The following is a 17,929-nucleotide window of genomic DNA, read 5'->3' as shown; positions in this document are numbered from 1 at the left end:
TAAACGAGTCAGAGAAGGCTCACTCCAAACCCGCCTGTCCCGAGTACTGCTCAGCTACCGCATGAGACCCCAGTCGCTCACAGCGGTGCCCCCGGCTGAGTTACTCATGAAAAGGACACTTAAAACCAGACTCTCGCTGGTTCACCCCAACCTGCCTGATCAGGTAGAGAGCAGGCGGCAGCAACAAAATGTAAATGATGGTTGCGGCACTGTGTCACGGGAAATTGATCTGAATGACCCTGTATATGTGTGCTAAACTATGGACATGGTCCCAAGTGGATCGCGGGCACGGTGATAGCTAAAGAAGGGAGTAGGGTGTTTGTAGTCAAACTAGACAATGGACAAATTTGCATAAAGCACCTGGACCAAACGAGGCTGCGGTTCACAGACTGCCCTGAACAACCCACAGCAGAAACCATCTTTTTTGAGCACACAACACACCCAAAAGATCAACGACACCACCCCGGACCAGGAAATCGAACCCATCACGCCCAACAGCCCAGCAAGGCCAGGCTCACCCAGCAGCCCTGCAGAGCAAACAACACGCCAGCCCAGCGAGGGCACAGTCAACACATCAGAACAGACATTTGTACCGAGGCGGTCCACCAGGGAAAGAAAGGCTCCCGACCGCCTCACCTTGTAAATAGTTTTCGCTTTGACTTTGGGGGGGGGGGGGAGTGATGTTGTGTATCTGTAAAGCATGCACTCTCATGTTCCGCCACCAGGGAGTGCATCCCCTGAAGTCCCAATGGATCCCAGCATCCCTTGGGAGCACTGTATATAAGCCGGCCCCTAAGGCCTGTTCCTCACTCTGGAGTGTCTTAATAAAGACTGAGGTCACTGTTACTTTAACCCCCCTGTGTGCAGTCTCACCTGTGTTAGGAACACAATAGTCACCAGGTGTTACTCATCTTTTATCCATGCATGTCGAGGTTACTCTACTCCGCACTAGTTATCCCAGTCTGGTTTACTGTTAGGTTGGGTTTGTGAACTACACTTACCCACCGTGGGGGTACATTGGCTCTATTGCCTTCGGTGATGGTGTTATGGCTGCGCACTGCACAATCCGTCTGGTCCTGTTGTTTAAAAAATCTCTTCCAGCTTATTTTAGCTTTAACTTTTGAATTTGTTTTGTTTGAGTATCTATTTCTTTTATCTATATCAGGCGAGTATTTTTACATCGGCTAGTTCTGTTTTATTTTTTATTCTGACTATCCCACCATTTCCTCTGTCTGTCAGGTGAGTCTTTATTCTATTAAGAAATCCAAATTAATAATGTCCAGTATAAAACAGCTGTCAATGGACAGGGTTAACCCCTTTAAAGGTTTGTAAGAAGGCCTGACGTCATTACGTGACTTCGCGTAATCATCCAAAAAGTTTTTCCAAGTCTTTGTGCCTTCAAAACTTGCTTAGAAATTAGGAATCTGTTAAAACAGCAGAAATCATTCGTAAAGCCGTCATAATAAAAATCTTCTCATCGGGAAAGACAGCAGTTTGGATTAAACTCCAATTTTTTCTAAACTTCTAATTCAAATACTTGCCAAAGATTTTTTTTTTAATTGATTTAAAACGAGATCACACATTTTTAATAGCTATTTTGTTTACTGAAATCCAATTTTCACACAAGCTGTATACATTCCAACATTTCGGGGTTTTTTACGGTCCCGTTCACTTGCAAATCTTGTGTTTTATTTCTCTCTCGGCACAAAATTTAAACTTCCGTGCCAGTTCCATTTTCTATAAGAATTTTAAAATTCAGAAAGATTTTCTAATTCCCAGTTTTTTTCTTTCTGTGCTGAGTTCGCATAGCTTAGATCTTTTCTCCTCGTTATTTTCAAAACCTTCCTGCTTATTTAGGCTGTTCGGGACTTTTCTTGATAAACAGCGTCCATTTTGGAAATCTTTTCAAATTGCAGTGAAACTTTCTCGTAATTTATAATCATTATCAATGTAGAGTGTCTTTTACCTCTTCCATTTTTATTCCTTCCTTTTCCCAATTAAACCAATATCTTTTTCACAGCCAATATCAACTAGTATTTCGTAAGTTATGTCTTTTTGCAGGGTGACTTGGACAGGTTAGGTGAGTGGGCAACTGCATGGCAGATGCAGTATAATGTGGATAAATGTGAAGTTATCCATTTTGGGGGCAAAAACACAAAGGCAGAATATGATCTGGATGGCGGCAGATTAGGAAAAGGGGAGGTGCAACGAGACCTGGGTGTCATGGTTCATCAGTCACTGAAAGTGGGCATGCAGGTACAGCAGGCGGTGAAGAAGGCAAATGGTATGTTGGCCTTCATAGCTAGGGGATTTGAGTATAGGAGCAGGGAGGTCTTACTGCAGTTGTACAGGGCCTTGGTGAGGCCCCACCTGGAATATTGTGTACAATTTTGGTCTCCTAATCTGAGGAAGGACGTTCTTGCTATTGAGGGAGTGCAGCGAAGGTTCACCAGACTGATTCCAGGGATGGCTGGACTGTCATATGAGGAGAGACTGGATCAATTGGGCCTTTATTCACTGGAGTTTAGAAGGATGAGAGGGGATCTCATAGAAACGTATAAGATTCTGACGGGACTGGACAGGTTAGATGCGGGAAGAATGTTCCCGATGTTGGGGAAATCCAGAACCAGGGGACATAGTCTTTGGATAAGGGGTAGGCCATTTAGGACTGAGATGAGGAGAAACTTCTTCACTCAGAGAGTTGTTGACCTGTGGAATTCCCTGCCACAGAGAATTGTTGATGCCAGATCATTGGATACATTCAAGAGGGAGTTAGATATGGCCCTTACGGCTAAGGGGATCAAGGGGTATGGAGTGAAAGCAGGAAAGGGGTACTGAGGGAATGATCAGCCATGATCTTATTGAATGGCGGTGCAGGCTCGAAGGGCCAAATGGCCTACTCCTGCACCTATTTTCTATGTTTCAACACCGATCAAGCAAATCAAGCTTTGAAAATCTACTTTTGCGGCGCAAAGATAAATCATGCCAAAAAACCCTCCTATGTAGGGGTCACGCTTGATCACACCCTGTCATATAGACAACATCTCCAGAACCTTGGGAAGAAACTAGAGTAGGGTCAACTTGATCCAGAAACTTGCCGGATCCACATGCTCAAACCTTCCGTACGGCAGCACTCACCCTGGTGTACTCTACAATGGAGTACTGTTCTTCGGCATGGCTATCGAAGTCCGCATGTTAAATCTGTTGATGTCCAGCTGAATTCTGCTATGAGAATCATCACTGAGCGCACATCAATACTTTGCCTGCCCGTGTTTGCAAACATTGCACCACCACACCTACGCCACTAATATGCAGTCTCCAGAGAATACACCAGCAAAGGCATGCCTATCCAGTCCAACTTGAACAACCTACCACCAACCCATGTCAAATCTAGGAGGCCATTTTGGACCGTCGCCGAAGCACTTTAGCGATCTCCCCTCAGCCTTAATGACCGATGGCGAAATGCTTGAAAGAATTGTGACATATGGAATGGATTCCTTACAGAGGACCCCACAGTACAAACTGAAGGATCAAACCTTCCTTGCAAACAGTGGACAACCATCAACTGCCTCAGAACTGGCCATGGTAGATGCTGCCACCTTCTCCATAGGGGGAAGATTAAAGTATCCCCATCATGCGACTGTGGAGCTCCTAATCAGACCCTGGAGCACATAATTGAGCACTGCCCTCAGGAAATGTGCAGGCAGCCTACAGGTTATCCACGCTATTACACCGGTAGCTTTGACCTGGATATCCAACTTAGATATTCACATTTGATTTGCTTTGCTACTACCATATGAAAGAAGATGATTCAATGTTCATGTAAACTTTCTGTTAATGTGTTGTCAAACATTGAAACCTTTATTTTCAACAGTTTACATTCTTGGACAGATTTGTGTGCATCTTTGAAAGTGGCTTAGTGAGTTGCAGTGAATGGTGAGACATAACGGTTCCCCCCGCAATGGTGATGAGTGTGAAAGGAATAGTTTGGGCATTGCAGGGATGCTTTATGGTGCTGGTGTGGGATGGTGCCAACCTGGCGCATCATGTGGCAGCCAGGGTTTACAGCATCAAGTAAGGTAAATCTAGCTATGTGAAGCCATCCCTGGTTTCCCGAGCAGCAAAGTGGTCAGGTGCTGATGCCCTCTGTCCTTTGCAGCATCAGTTGATTATGGAGATGGTTGGTGTTGTAGGTGCTGCTGGTGTGTTTAGTGATGTTGGTGTTGGGGCTGATCCTGGTGGGACTCTATAGACCAAGGTGAGATATTTTCAAGGGCACCGATACTGATGGAATAGATGGCAGGTGAGGTTTAGATGACAGAAGGTGATAGAGTTTGTTCCAAGGAGGTGGCAGTGGATAGAGAGTTTACTCCGAACACTTCCAACCTGCATAAAGCTCAAATGTGCCTTCCAAATCGTGAAGTCTCCAGCTTTTAAGATTGGAATGTGAACAGCTGTGAAATGGTAGCTTTTATACCACATTTGCAACTGTTAACTATTCAGAAGAATGGATACTGATGGAACACCTGACCTACTTACTTGACATGATCCTCGTGAAAAAGCTGGAAAATGGTAAGTGCAGGAAAACTGGTGCTTAATTGGCTTTTAACTAGCTCTTAATGATCTAAATTTCCTCTCCCACTGCTTGGTGTCAGGTTTGTTAAGCACTGACGGACCAGACACATGGGAGACTAGCGTGGAGGCGGGTTGACAGCGGGCTCCCGACCCGCTGTCAATCATTTCTCTTGACACCTGACCCGCCTCCAATCCCGCCCTCTCAGCGCCGGTAAAATTCCAGCCCTAATGTTAGCTTGAATTTATTCATATTAGAGATCACCTCTGGGCCAATGCCTCTAGCCCCAACCCTAAATATTTTTATCAAAAGTAATAGTGTCTGCTGAACAAGCGCTACTTAAGATAGGGGAACAAATTGGCAACAGCAAATAATACTACTGACAATTAAAAACACTATATATCGATGAATGCTCCCTCTTTAAAGTCAAATAACAAATTCAACTTCATTGCTCATTATTATTTTTTATTTGTATTATTACCTACTAGTTGATGGGAATACTAATTTTGACTTCATAATTTTCTCCAAGTTTATACTTGCACAGAACTGATTTTTTTATATTGACAATTCTTATAGGACAGAACTGGAAATCCAGCAATGGATTGATCCTGCGTGGTAAATTTAGAAGAAACATTTAAAGTATGTGCAATAGTCTTTCTTAATTACAACTTTTGTACAATGCTTATACAGTCCAGGAAAAGGTTAACTTTTCACATTCTCAAAAGACTAAGCTATTTATAGTTGTATCTGTAAATGTTATTAAATGAAATGAAACTTGAAATGTAACATTCACTGTCCTGGCTAAGATATGATTATCTATTTAAAGCACTTAGTTGTTCATATTAATGTAAAATTATTTCCATTGTTAAATGACATGGGTTGAAGGCAGATGTATGGGCAGTACTCAACTTTTTGTCATTTTGATAGACAATTTAATTATATGACATGTTAAATGTACAAGCCTACTCTGTTGTAGAGATTGGCATTATGTTACTTACTGTCTTTCTAAGGATCTACTTGATCAGAGCCTTATTCCAGTTCTGTATAGTCCATAGCTTGAACTAATCCTACAACAAAAGGAAAAAAAGACTCAAATGTATTTGTGTCCAAACTGCCCATCAGTTAAGGCTAAGCTATTCATTCCTGATGCAAAACAAATTGTAATGAACATATAATGTATTACCTGCTTGTAATTTCTAAAAATGATCATCTCTAATATGCACAGTTGTATGTCAAAATATGGTTTTTATTATATTGCATATCAGACACCTGTTGTTTTTCAGTAGCTTCAAAATGTAGCAGTTGTTTTCATTGTCAAAATTGCCACTCTTTTGTAGCTGGCTCACAAGAACAATTTATTGGACATCTACAGAAATTAAAAGAAAGAACTTGTATTTATATAATGCCTTGCAGGACATCTCAAAGCACTGTATAAGGACATAAGAAATAGGAACAGGAGTAGGCCATTTGACCCCTCAAACCTGCTCCGCCATTTAATAAGATCATGGCTGATCTGATCATCGACTCAGCTCCACTTCCCTGCCCACTCGCCATAACCCTTTATTCCCTTATCGCTCAAAAATCTGTCTATCTTCGCCTTAAATATATTCAATGACTCAGCTTTCACAGCTCTCTGGGGTAGAGAATTCCACAGATTTACAACCCTCATCTCAGTTTTAAAAGGGTGTCCCCTTATTCTGAGACTATGCCCCCTAGTTTTAGTTTCCCCTATGAGTGGAAATATCCTCTCTGCATCCACCTTGTCGAGCCCCCTCATTATCTTACATGTTTCGATAAGATCACCTCTCATTCTTCTGAACTCCAATGTGTATAGATCCAACCTACTCAACCTATCTTCATAAGTCAACCCCCTCATCTCCGGAATCAACCCAGTGAACCTTCTCTGAACAGCTTCTAATGCAAGCATATCCTTCCTTAAATATGGAGACCAAAACTGCAAAACTGTACGCAGTACTCCAGGCGTGGCCTCACCAATAATACCCTGTACAGTTGTAGCAGGACTTCTCTGCTTTTATACTCTATCCCCCTTGCAATAAAGGCCAACATTCCATTTGCCTTCCTGATTACTTGCTGTATCTGCATACTAACTTTTTGTGTTTCATTACAAGGACCCCCAGGTCCCTCTGTACTGCAGCACTTTGCAATTTTTCTCCATTTAAATTATAATTTGCTTTTCTATTTTTTCTGCTGAAGTGGATAACCTCACATCCAAAGTGGATAACCAATGAAGGTCTTTTGAAGTGTTGTAATGGAGGAAATGTGGCAGCCAATTTATGCACAGCAATGTCCCACAAACAGTAATGAGATAATGACTGGATAATCTTTTTTTATGATGTTAGTTGAGTGATAAATAGTGTCCAGGATACCGAGGAGAATGCCCCTGCTGCTCTTTAGATAGTGCCATGGGATCTTTTATGTCCACTTGAGAAGCAAAAAAGTGCAACTTATCAAATATTTTCAAGCAGAATATTTTGTGAATTCCATCTACCTCAACATATGTTTACATAATATCTAATTTCCAGCCCCAATATTCCTCTCCTACATTCTTGAAATATGCTCAGTTCCCAAGTCCTGGGGACTCTTCATTTTACATTACCGTGGGACTTCCTCAAGTGTAGAGGAACACCTTTGCCTACAGAAAGGTGATGATAGGTACACAAGCGCTTTTTCATACGTGGCCAATTTCCCCCTACAATTACAGTTAAACATTCCAGCCTAGCATCAGATCAACAGTGCTTTAATGGTATTATTATCAAAGATTTAGGGGACAAAATTCTCCTGTTGTGCACCTCCCGTTACCGCCCCCTGGGGTACGAAAGTGTTTTCACCAGGGGTGGGGGTCGCTACCGGCTCCCGCAAAATTTCGTGGGAGTTGACTGAGGCATGAATACAGTAGCATAGCTCCCTGGGCCGCTGCGTGGCAATGATGATGTCATCAGCGTGCATGGCGACCTCTTTTCATCCTGCGGAGGGCCCCTTCGTCCCCACGGGTCGCATTCCGTGCTGCACTCCGATCATGGGGAAAAACTGAAAAGGGAGATGCGCTGCCCTGCCTGCCACCATTTTTTTTCCTCGACTCATCAGTCGAGGCTTTGTCAAATGATGTTCCAGTGTCTGAACCGCAATTGTGCAGCCCGGCACTTTGTTTCAGTGCCGGACTGCGACCACGGCATCCCTCATCCCTGATGGCCGTGCAGAGGCCCGTCGAAAGGCTTGCAGAGCTTGCAGTGTCCCTCTCTGTTGACGGAAGCGGAGGGGTGTTGAAACGCGTCTGCGCTACACGGAGAGGCCGCATAGCACCCCCATTCCCGCCTCGAAAGGAAATGGCGCGCGCGACATTGTGCTCCACTTCCTATGAAGGGTGGTAACCCCAATTTCGCTTCCGGGGCGCAACTTCTGCGCCGGGCGCAAAATGTCCAGCCCTGGAGAGGTTACTACCTCCAACTGGAGCGATAGCCAATTTCGACCCCTAGTCTTTTCTATTTAAACATGACAGTTGTCTATGTTTGGCTCCATTCTGTTGATCTTTGCTATTGTTTAAGATGGTCAATTTTATGTTGCTGTTTTCTTGTTCTGCTGCCTGTTAATATTCCCCCAAATTATAATTTCACCTCTGCTGTCGCCATTGTCTACTACTGACATATGCCAGGGGTCAAAATTGTCCCATTTTGAGCTGCCCATTAGTGCCTTCGGGAGGCGCTAACGGGGTGTGAAACACTTTTTGCCCGGAGGGGGGACGCTACCGGTGATGACATCATCGGCCTGCATGGCGACCCTTTTCCATCTCGTGGCAGATATTGGCTGGTGAGTGTGACGCGAGTTGTCAGCGCCAGCCTCACTAGTCGCGAACCGGGCCGACAGTTGCAAGCAAGGCTGAAGTTTAAGGGCAGGTCGCGAGTGCCCCACGCTGCCATCTTGACAGTTTTGGCGACTCACCGGTTAGCTCAAAATCGTCTCTTCTTGCCTTGTCCGGGCGGCCATCGTGCAGCCCAGCACTCCGTTTTGTGTGCCAGGCTGCAAGCACCGGTACCACGCTGCCCTGGTGGCGTTGTGGACGTCATCAGAGGCTATGCAGATGTGCAGGGGCCCTCCCCTTTAAGCAAAGGGGTGGAGCGTTAAAACATGTCAGCGCTACGCGGAGCATCTGTGTAGCACCGCTGGACCCGCCCCAAGTGGAAGTGGAGCACATGCAATTGCGCTCTACTTCCTCTGTGGGGCGGTAAGGCCAATTCTACAGCCGGGGCGAGACTAGGTCTGCAATTTCTAACATTGCTTCTTGCTGCCTACTATCCTGCCAAACTATTATCCTGCTCCAGGCACAGATTGCTTTCTCTCTTGGACTGATCCAATCCACAGCCTCTCAATGCTCTGACCTGTCACCCATTACTGGCTTACTCCAAGCAGTCTCTAAATCTGTGCCATTTGGTACTCCCAACATTTAAATCACCTACCATACTCATCAGCGGTCACTTTCCAAATCCAATCTGCCCACTTCCCACCTGATCCTGACACGATCAACCTCTTCAACTTCAGCAAAACCTCAGCTGTCATTCCCATGTATTGCCTGCAAAACATATACTCTCCTATCAACAGAGCCATCCTGATTCATAATCTCATTTTAAACAGTGTATTGATATGCTGATTATAGTACAATAATCAAGGTGGATCAGAAGGAGAGAATTCAAGATATTAAAATCTGTTGTGCAATGTTAAGTGTATTTTTTGAAATGAATTAAAAAAGGAATATCTTCATACTGTTCACCATTGCTGTTGTTTGTGTGTATAGTGCACACGCTGGCAAGAGTCCAGACATAATTTTAGATCACTCACTTGTTTGTATGCACACATGTCACTGGTGAATGCTGAGTGCTGAAGGTAGCCACTGATCCATGTCAGCAGAAACTGTTACAGTACTACGAGGTTTCTAAATCTGTCTCTGGTTTTCCTGACTCTGTTTCCAAGCACAATGAAGCTGATCTTAAATCCATTTTAGATTTTGGATTTCAATGCTGTGGCATTGTGAGTGAGAACATTCCTGAGAGATGCTGTTAGTTGCTCAATGCCTGCATGCCTTAGTTCTTCTCTCCAGATGCCACTGATGTTGCTTCATGCTCATTGCCAGTCTGGAGGGAAGACAACCGTTGCTCCATAACAGTACACAACTGGGTGATAGAATTTGCAACACTACTCTAATCAGTTTTTAATTATGTTCTGCAGAAACAAATGACTGTTTTTACTAATGAAGTATCATCTGTTTCAGAGCTGTTTTTCTTAGGTCACCCAGACAGTGGCTTTCTACCTTTCCTGAGTCTCCTCCACCTTCTTTACTTGTGTACGGGGTGGTTTTCAGGAAGTCAGCTTTCCCTTCTGACCTTATATGAGCGGTTTCGAATCGCTCCCACACCCTTGGTTCTAGACTCTGGAATTATGAAAGGACTGTGACAGACTTGGACAGACAATCGGTTTCAAGGTAGGAAGCAGGTATGGCTTTATTGTGTTTAAAAAGAAGTAAAAGGCAAACCTTTAATAACACACACAGAATAGTGATACCAATACACACTGAGGGGTACAACACATTGAATAAATTGTCAAAATACAGCCTGTGGGGAAAAGAATACAGCTTAAACTCTAAATGGGGTAAAGAGGAGAATGCAGATACATTTACACAAGTTATCCCAGCCTCCCCCTCCCAATTCCCCTAACTTAAGTTATAGCTCTGAGGGTTCAGGGGCTATGCTCACCAATCCCTTTTGACAGTTGCCAGTGAATCGCGGTTTCGGGGTTCGCTGCACTTTGCCTTCTAGGCGAGCCGTACCCCGGACGGAGGAGAGGACTTCGGACTGCGTAGTCTTCAGTTGAGGTGAGTCCGCTGATGTGGTAAGTCACGTTTTGGATGTATGGGGTAAATACTCACTTTCTTTGGTTAGGAATAGTTTTAGTTAGTCCTTTTAGGTAATTTCTCACCTGTTGGTCGTTCAGAAGTAGATTGTAGAGTGAAAATAAATGTCGATTCTTCGGTTTTTGCTGAGTTGGTTTCGGTTGGTCGTTTTGCTGGTTGTGGTGGCCCAGGTTGTCAATTTGGTTGCTGACAACCTTCCATTTCGTGGGCCTCTTGCTGTCGGCGTACTCGGTTGATCCTTGATGGTTTCTTGTAGTTTTCTCTACTACTCCATTTCTTCACTCCCCACCTCCTGCTGCTTTTTTTCCCCTTGTAAAACTGGGAATAGATATACCCCAAAAAGGCTTCCTTATCTCCTGCCAAATCTGGCCCAGCTCTTTGTTTCAAGGGAGCTGCTCATTAGTTTTGAGCTCTCTTCTTTGTCAGAATTTGGCGGGCTCGTTCAGCAGTAATTTGATTATGATGTGGTAATGTGGAAAATCACTGGTTGGCATTGTTGAAGCAGTGTTTAAACTCTTGGGCCGTTTAGCTGGGCCCGTGATTTCTATAGGCGTATTTACACATGCATGCCAATAATGGTCTCCGGTGATTAGCCTGATAGCTCCTGATGCGTTTATGTCCTAGGGAGCAAATTTTTATGCCTCATAGTTCTTGTTAGTTATCGATTAACTCATTTTCCCAGACAAATTGAATTAGCTCCAATACCCAATTCCTGAGTGAAGTCCCACCCTCTGTTCTGGCAGTCCGTTCCAACATGTTCCTTTAGAGATCTTAAACTTGTAAAGCTCTTAGGTATCTTCCTCAGAGTTTTTCCTAGGATACCAAAACGTTCATCGAGTTCCAAATTAAATTCCCTTTCATATGAGTCCAAACACTGGGGGGGTCTCCATGAATGCATCCCCTTTTATCCCCTGCAGGCCTCATGTGCCCTTTAAACTCATTTGTGTCCCGAAGTTTTTCCTTCCATTTTAAAAGTCCAAAAAGGGATTCTTCTCCTCTGCAGGGGAAAGGTACAAGGAATCTTTGCGAAATATTGGGAAATTCTACTCTTGTGATCAATAATTTATCCTGTGTCTCCTCAAACTCACTAATAACCTTTGTGTCGTGTCTCTGAACTCGTTCCTGTTTCCATTGGTGTGAGTGATGCTGAATGCAGAAGTGATCATTATAATCAACAATAACTGCCTTCTTCCTCCTAGGTTATGACCATTCTGCGAAAAGAGAAAATGGCGTATGATACCATGCAAATGGGCATTTGTGCATAGTGCTACTACACTGACAGTCCATGCGAGGACCAATTTTCTGTTGGCTTTCTGCCAGAAGGGACTTAAAATTTAACTATCGCACAAGCAATTGTGCAGTAATTACAAGAAGTTTGGATAAATTTATAATTTGTTTCACGTAAATTTAAAAATTAATGCAATATGATGGAAAAAATAACCCAATCAGGGGAAAGTAGAAGCAATAGAGATCAATATATTAACATTAGTATCTATTTCAAGTTTTGGGCGGTTGACCAGCAGAGATTGCCTGCACTTGAAGTGAAAAGTGGCAGTGATTTTGCGCCACATTAATTTTGGGATGGCGAGCTGTGGTGCACCACATTGTCATCCCAATGCAGCTCGCCTGATTGAGGCCTACCAATATCAGGCTGCCTTGGTTGACAGAAAGTGTAGGGAATCTGCAATCAGCAACAGTCCAGATTAATTTTGTAATCTTGCTTGTCCTGGCCTCACAAAAATAACATCAAACATACCTTGGTTGAGCATCTTCTCTATTGCCCGTTGAAATTATCAAACCATGCATTGGAAGTAAGTAAACCTACAGGAAGTCACATTATAAAACAGACTTTTAATATATACTAAGAAATGGATGGGAGTTTTCTTTGATTTGCTCCCATTCCACCACTGTAACTCCTCGAAGTGCAGCAGAAACCTAGTTTGCGCGCAAATGGGGTCACTGTTGTACTTCTAATGAGCTTATGACTAAGGACCAGGAGAAGCTTTGAAGCCATTTCATAGCTATAGCTATCTTTTTCACTCCAAAAATGAACTAAGATTGCTAACTGCTCATAATATTGGTGACTGCTAATAGAAGTTTGTGGTCATCAGTGTCTTGTTTACTGTGATGAGATTTATTTTAAATAAATTTCCCTTTGTGATTCATTTATAAATACAGAATGTAAGAAACAGTTTATTTGTACACTATTGTATGCAGATAGTAATGTCACAATTTTATTGATGGTACAACTTTCTATTTTTCCATTTCTTTATTTTTCACTCTTTGTATAGATGGCCCCAGGCTATACAAATCCTAGTGCTATGAATGTGGTCAAGTAACTTGCTCTAAGACCGCTGCAAACATTACTCTTTGTTATGTGAGAGTGGCCAGATGAGGTCTTTCCTTCTTACTTTGGCTCACCCTGTGGGAAGATGCTGAATGCTAGCCAGAAGACGCCCCAATGGAATATAACCAAAATCGGGAGTTTAACAGATTGAGAAAGATGGAATTGAACCTATATCACTCCAGTTTATTGCTGTTCTAATGTGCTGTGCCTGGTACAGTAATTGGATTTGGGAAAATAAAACGATCTGCAGCATTGTTAATTATAATATTGTGAAATTCTATTAATTCAATAATTTTTCAAGAAATGTATATGGAGAACACATTTGTGATTTGATTTAACCATTTTATTGTAAATTTATCACATGCTATTTATGATCAGCAGGTGATATATAGTTTGTCTCTTGGCTAAAGTGAAGTTTTTCCAATGCAGTATCCAATATTACTGAACTATTTTGGTGAATGCAGTGATGATGACATTGTGAGAAAGGTAATGTGATAGTGCCATCTTGTGGCTATGGAATAATATATTAAAAGTAACCATCCTAATTAAATCTTGAAAGTGCTGTTTAACAGTTAAATATATCATGGGGGTGATTCTTTGATTCGTTGGGCTTCAAAGCTACTTTTAACCGAGAAACATTTTAATTAGTGCAGCTCTATGTCCACGGAATCTCTTAATTCAACACAGGCACATAATAATTTATTATTTATACTTCTTTATGCATGTGTGCACCTGTTGTGTATTTTATTTTACCCGAATGAACTCATGAAGTTTTCACCAAGTGTGTATATAGTCTGACTCCATCCCTTCTAATCCCATTCTGAAAGCAGTACCAATAGTTGAAGATTTCTCATCCAAATCAGAAGGCACATTTTGGGATACCATTCATTTGGCCCACCCGGTTTTTTTGGCGCACTCACCAGAGATGCGCTGACTTCGTATGCTGAAAACAGCGCCAAAATGATCTCCCCGGATTCTGGCCGCTCTGTTGACTCTCCCGGGGCTTGGCATAGCCAGTGGATTGGGGGGCGGAGTTAGGGCCCTGTGCGTGAAAGAGTGCCGGCAGAGCTGCCCATGCGCATTAGAGCGTTCGATCATGCGCAGTAACTCCTGCTAATGATGATGATGATGCGTGCTGCAGCATGAGACCAGCTGCGCCCCGTCCCTATCCTGGGCCGAGTGATGAGAGAAGCCTGCCTTCTTCTAAAGCACTTGGTTCTTTTGTTGGCTGCCTGCATTATTGCCACATATTCTACGAACAACTTTGAAGACTTGAGGGCATTGCCATGCAAAGGTTCAGGTAGAATTGTCTATTTTGAAATCCATCTCAAAAGTTTGATCGGTGGGGGGAGTTTTGATCCGGGGGAGGGAGGGGGGTGGTAACTGTGTAGCCAGTAATTTTAATGAGCTTACTCAAGACTTTTCTTCTTTTCTTAACCCAGTTGATGAAAATACTTTGCTACATAAGAATTACGAGCAGGAGGTACTTCTATTTTTTATTTGGATATTTTGAAAAAATTATGTAAATATGTTTTGTCTCTTTACTTCTTTTATTTTTGTAGTTTAAGCTTCCATGAATGCTTCTGTTGTATAGTAAATTAACTTTCCGACGTTTGTCATATGATGTCCTGTACAGCTATTTGATCCTATTCACATTCTTTAGTCAAATCATTAGTATCTACTAGCGCTGATTTCTTAACTCTCCGCAAGGGTTTTCTGTGCGGTCACAAGTGCCCACATACACTAGCCTAAGTTAGTTTGGAGTAATTATTAGCTGTCCAAAGTGGCGTAAATGGATTCACTCTGGAGCATGCACGATGCTGAGAATAACGTGAATAGCACGTTTAGTGAGTTGGTCTTACCGCAGATAAAGGGTACACAGCCAGATAAGGAATGGATGACCAACAGGAAGAACAGTGCAAGGAAGGTAGTGCAGGGGTCCCCTGCGGTCATTCCCCCTGCAAAACAGATACACCGCTTTGGGTACTGTTGAGGGGAATGACTCATCAGGGGAGGGCAGCAGCAACCATGTTCATGGCACCGTGGGTGGCTCTGCTGCACAGGAGGATAGGAAAAAGAGTGGGAGAGCTATAGTGATAGGCAATTCAATTGTAAGGGGAATAGATAGACGTTTCTGCGGCCGCAACCGAGACTCCAGGATGGTATGTTGCCTCCCTGGTGCAAGGGTCAAGGATGTCTCGGAGCGGGTGCAGGACATTCTGAAAAGGGAGGGTGAACAGCCAGTTGTCGTGGTGCACATAGGTACCAACGATATAGGTAAAAAAAACGGGATGAGGTCCTACGAGATGAATTTAGGGAGCTCGGAGCTAAATTAAAAAGTAGGACCTCAAAAGTAGTAATCTCAGGATTGCTACCAGTGCCACGTGCTAGTCAGAGTAGGAATCGCAGGATAGCTCAGATGAATACGTGGCTTGAGGAGTGGTGCACAGGGAGGGATTCAAATTCCTGAGACATTGGAACCGGTTCTGGGGGAGGTGAGACCAGTACAAACCGGACTGTCTGCACCTGGGCAGGACCGGAACCAATGTCCTCGGGCTAGTGCTGTTAGAGAGGAGTTAAACTAATATGGCACGGGGATGGGAACCTTTGCAGGGAGACAGAGGGAAGTAGAACGGGGGCAGAAGCAAAAGATAGAAAGAAGAAAAGTAAAAGTGGAGGGCAGAGAAACCTAAGGTAAAAAGCAAAAAGGGCCACATTACAGCAAAATTCTAAAGGGACAAAGTGTGTTAGAAAGACAAGCCTGAAGGCTCTCTGCCTCAATGCGACAAGTATTCAGAATAAGGTGGACGAATTAACTGCGCAGTTAATGGGTATGATGTAATTGGCATCACGGAGACATGGCTCCAGGGTGACCAAGGCTGGGAACTCAACATCCAGGGGTATTCAACATTTAGGAACGATAGACAGAAAGGAAAAGGAGGTGGGGTGGCATTGCTGGTTAAAAAGGAAATTAATGCAATAGTAAGAAAGGACATTAGCTTAGATGATGTGGAATCGGTATGGGTGGAGCTATGGAATACCAAGGGGCAGAAAACGCTAGTGGGAGTTGTGTACAGACCATGAAATAGTAGTAGTAAGGTTGGGAACAGCATCAAACAAGAAATTAGGGATGTATGCAGTAAAGGTACAGCAGTTATTATGGGTGACTTTAATCTACATATTGATTCTGCTAACCAAACTGGTAGCAATGCAGTGGAGGAGGATTTCCTGGAGTATATTAAGGATGGTTTTCTAGACCAATATGTCGGGGAACCAACTAGGGAGCTAGCCATCCTAGACTGGGCGATGTGTAATGAGAAAGGACTAATTAGCAATCTTGTTGTGCGAGGCCCCTTGGGGAAGAGTGACCATAACATGGTAGAATTCTTTATTAAGATGGAGAGTGACACAGTTAATTCAGAAACCAGGGTCCTGAACTTAAGGAAAGGTAACTTCGATGGTTTGAGGCGTGAATTGACTAGAATAGACTGGCAAATGATACTTAAAGGGTTAACGGTAGATAGGCAATGGCAAGCATTTAAAGATCACATGGATGAACTTCAGCAATTGTACATCCCTGTCTGGAGTAAAAATAAAATGAGGAAGGTGGCTCAACCGTGGCTAACAAGGGAAATTAAGGATAGTGTTAAATCTAAATTGGCCAGAAAAAGCAACAAACCTGAGTACTGGGAGGAATTTAGAATTCAGCAGAGGAGGACAAAGGGTTTAATTAAGAGGGGGAAAATAGAGTACAAGAAGAAGCTTGCCGGGAACATAAAAACTGACTGCAAAAGCTTTTATAGATATGTGAAGAGAAAAAGATTAGTGAAGACTAACATAGGTCCCTTGCAGTCGGATTCAGGTGAATTTATAATGGGGAACAAAGAAATGGCAGACCAACTGAACAAATACTTTGGTTCTGTCTTCACGAAGGAAGACACAAATAACCTTCCGGAAGAACGAGGGGACTGAGGGTCGAGTGAGGAGGAGGAACTGAAGGATATCCTTATTAGGCGGGAAATTGTGTTAGGGAAATTGATGGGATTGAAGGCTGATAAATCCCCGGGGCCTGATAGTCTGCATCCCAGAGTACTGAAGGAAGTAGCACTAGAAATAGTGGATGCATTGACTCTATCAGTTCCTATGGACTGGAGGGTAGCTAATGTAACACCACTTTTTAAAAAGGGAGGGAGAGAGAAAGCGGGTAATTATAGACCAGTTAGCCTGACATCAGTAGTGGGGAAAATGTTGGAATCAATTATTAAGGATAAAATAACAGTGACAGGATCGATCCAAGTCAGCATGGATTTATGAAGGGGAAATCATGCTTGACAAATCTTCTGGAATTTTTTGAGGATGTAACTAGTAGAGCGGACAAGGGAGAACCAGTGGATGTATTTAGACTTTCAAAAGGCTTTTGACAAGGTCCCACACAAGAGATTGGTGTGCAAAATCAAAGCACATGGTATTGGGGGTAATATACTGACATGGATAGAGAACTGGTTGGCAGACAGGAAGCAGAGAGTCGGGATTAACGGGTCCTTTTCAAAATGGCAGGCAGTGACTCGTGTGCTGCAGGGCTCAGTGCTGGGACCCCAGCTCTTTACAATGTACATCAATGATTTGGATGAAGGAATTGAGTGTAATATCTCCAAGTTTGCAGATGACACTAAACTGGGTGGCGGTGTGAGCTGTGAGGGGAATGCTTAGAGGCTGTAGGGTGACTTGGACAGGTTAGGTTAGTGGGCAAATGCATGGCAGATGCAGCATAATGTGGTTAAATGTGAGATTATCCACTTTGGTGGCAAAAACACGAAGACAGAATATTATCTGAATGGCGGCAGATTAGGAAAAGGGGAGGTGCAACAAGACCTGGGTGGTGCAGGCTCGAAGGGCCGAATGGCCTACTCCTGCACCTATTTTCTATGTTTCTAAACCGAGCATAGGTGGCTGGCCATGCCCACTTTTGAAAAAAACTAAACAAAAAAAAAATCCTAACTAACTCAATTACACTGGCACAAATTGAATGTGCAAAATGGGGATTTTTCAGATACTCCAGAAAAATCAAGTTGCTCAAAAAAAAACGGAG

At 43.3% G+C, this 17,929-nt stretch overlaps 1 protein-coding gene across 17 annotated transcripts in view; it reads left to right on the top strand.

Annotated features, from left to right (window-relative positions):
* The window catches only part of ccdc172 (coiled-coil domain containing 172), a 249,040-nt gene that overhangs the window by 192,133 nt on the left and 38,978 nt on the right, over positions 1–17,929 (top strand). For 3 of the 17 annotated variants that reach the window (XR_011592745.1, XR_011592744.1, XR_011592742.1), the window contains exons 8-10: positions 9,855–10,075; positions 12,785–13,326; positions 14,283–14,323. Coding sequence is in view for 4 of the 17 variants with exons in the window: in XM_070876567.1 (XP_070732668.1) it covers positions 9,855–9,975 (121 nt within the window). In the remaining 13 variants the exon portion in view is untranslated. The other 14 variants (XM_070876573.1, XM_070876571.1, XM_070876568.1 and 11 more) reach the window with 9 other exon arrangements.

The sequence above is a fragment of the Pristiophorus japonicus genome, chromosome 3 (genome assembly GCF_044704955.1).
Source record: "Pristiophorus japonicus isolate sPriJap1 chromosome 3, sPriJap1.hap1, whole genome shotgun sequence".
NCBI classification, from domain to species: domain Eukaryota; kingdom Metazoa; phylum Chordata; class Chondrichthyes; family Pristiophoridae; genus Pristiophorus; species Pristiophorus japonicus.
This window is presented reverse-complemented; position numbering and strand designations above follow the sequence as displayed.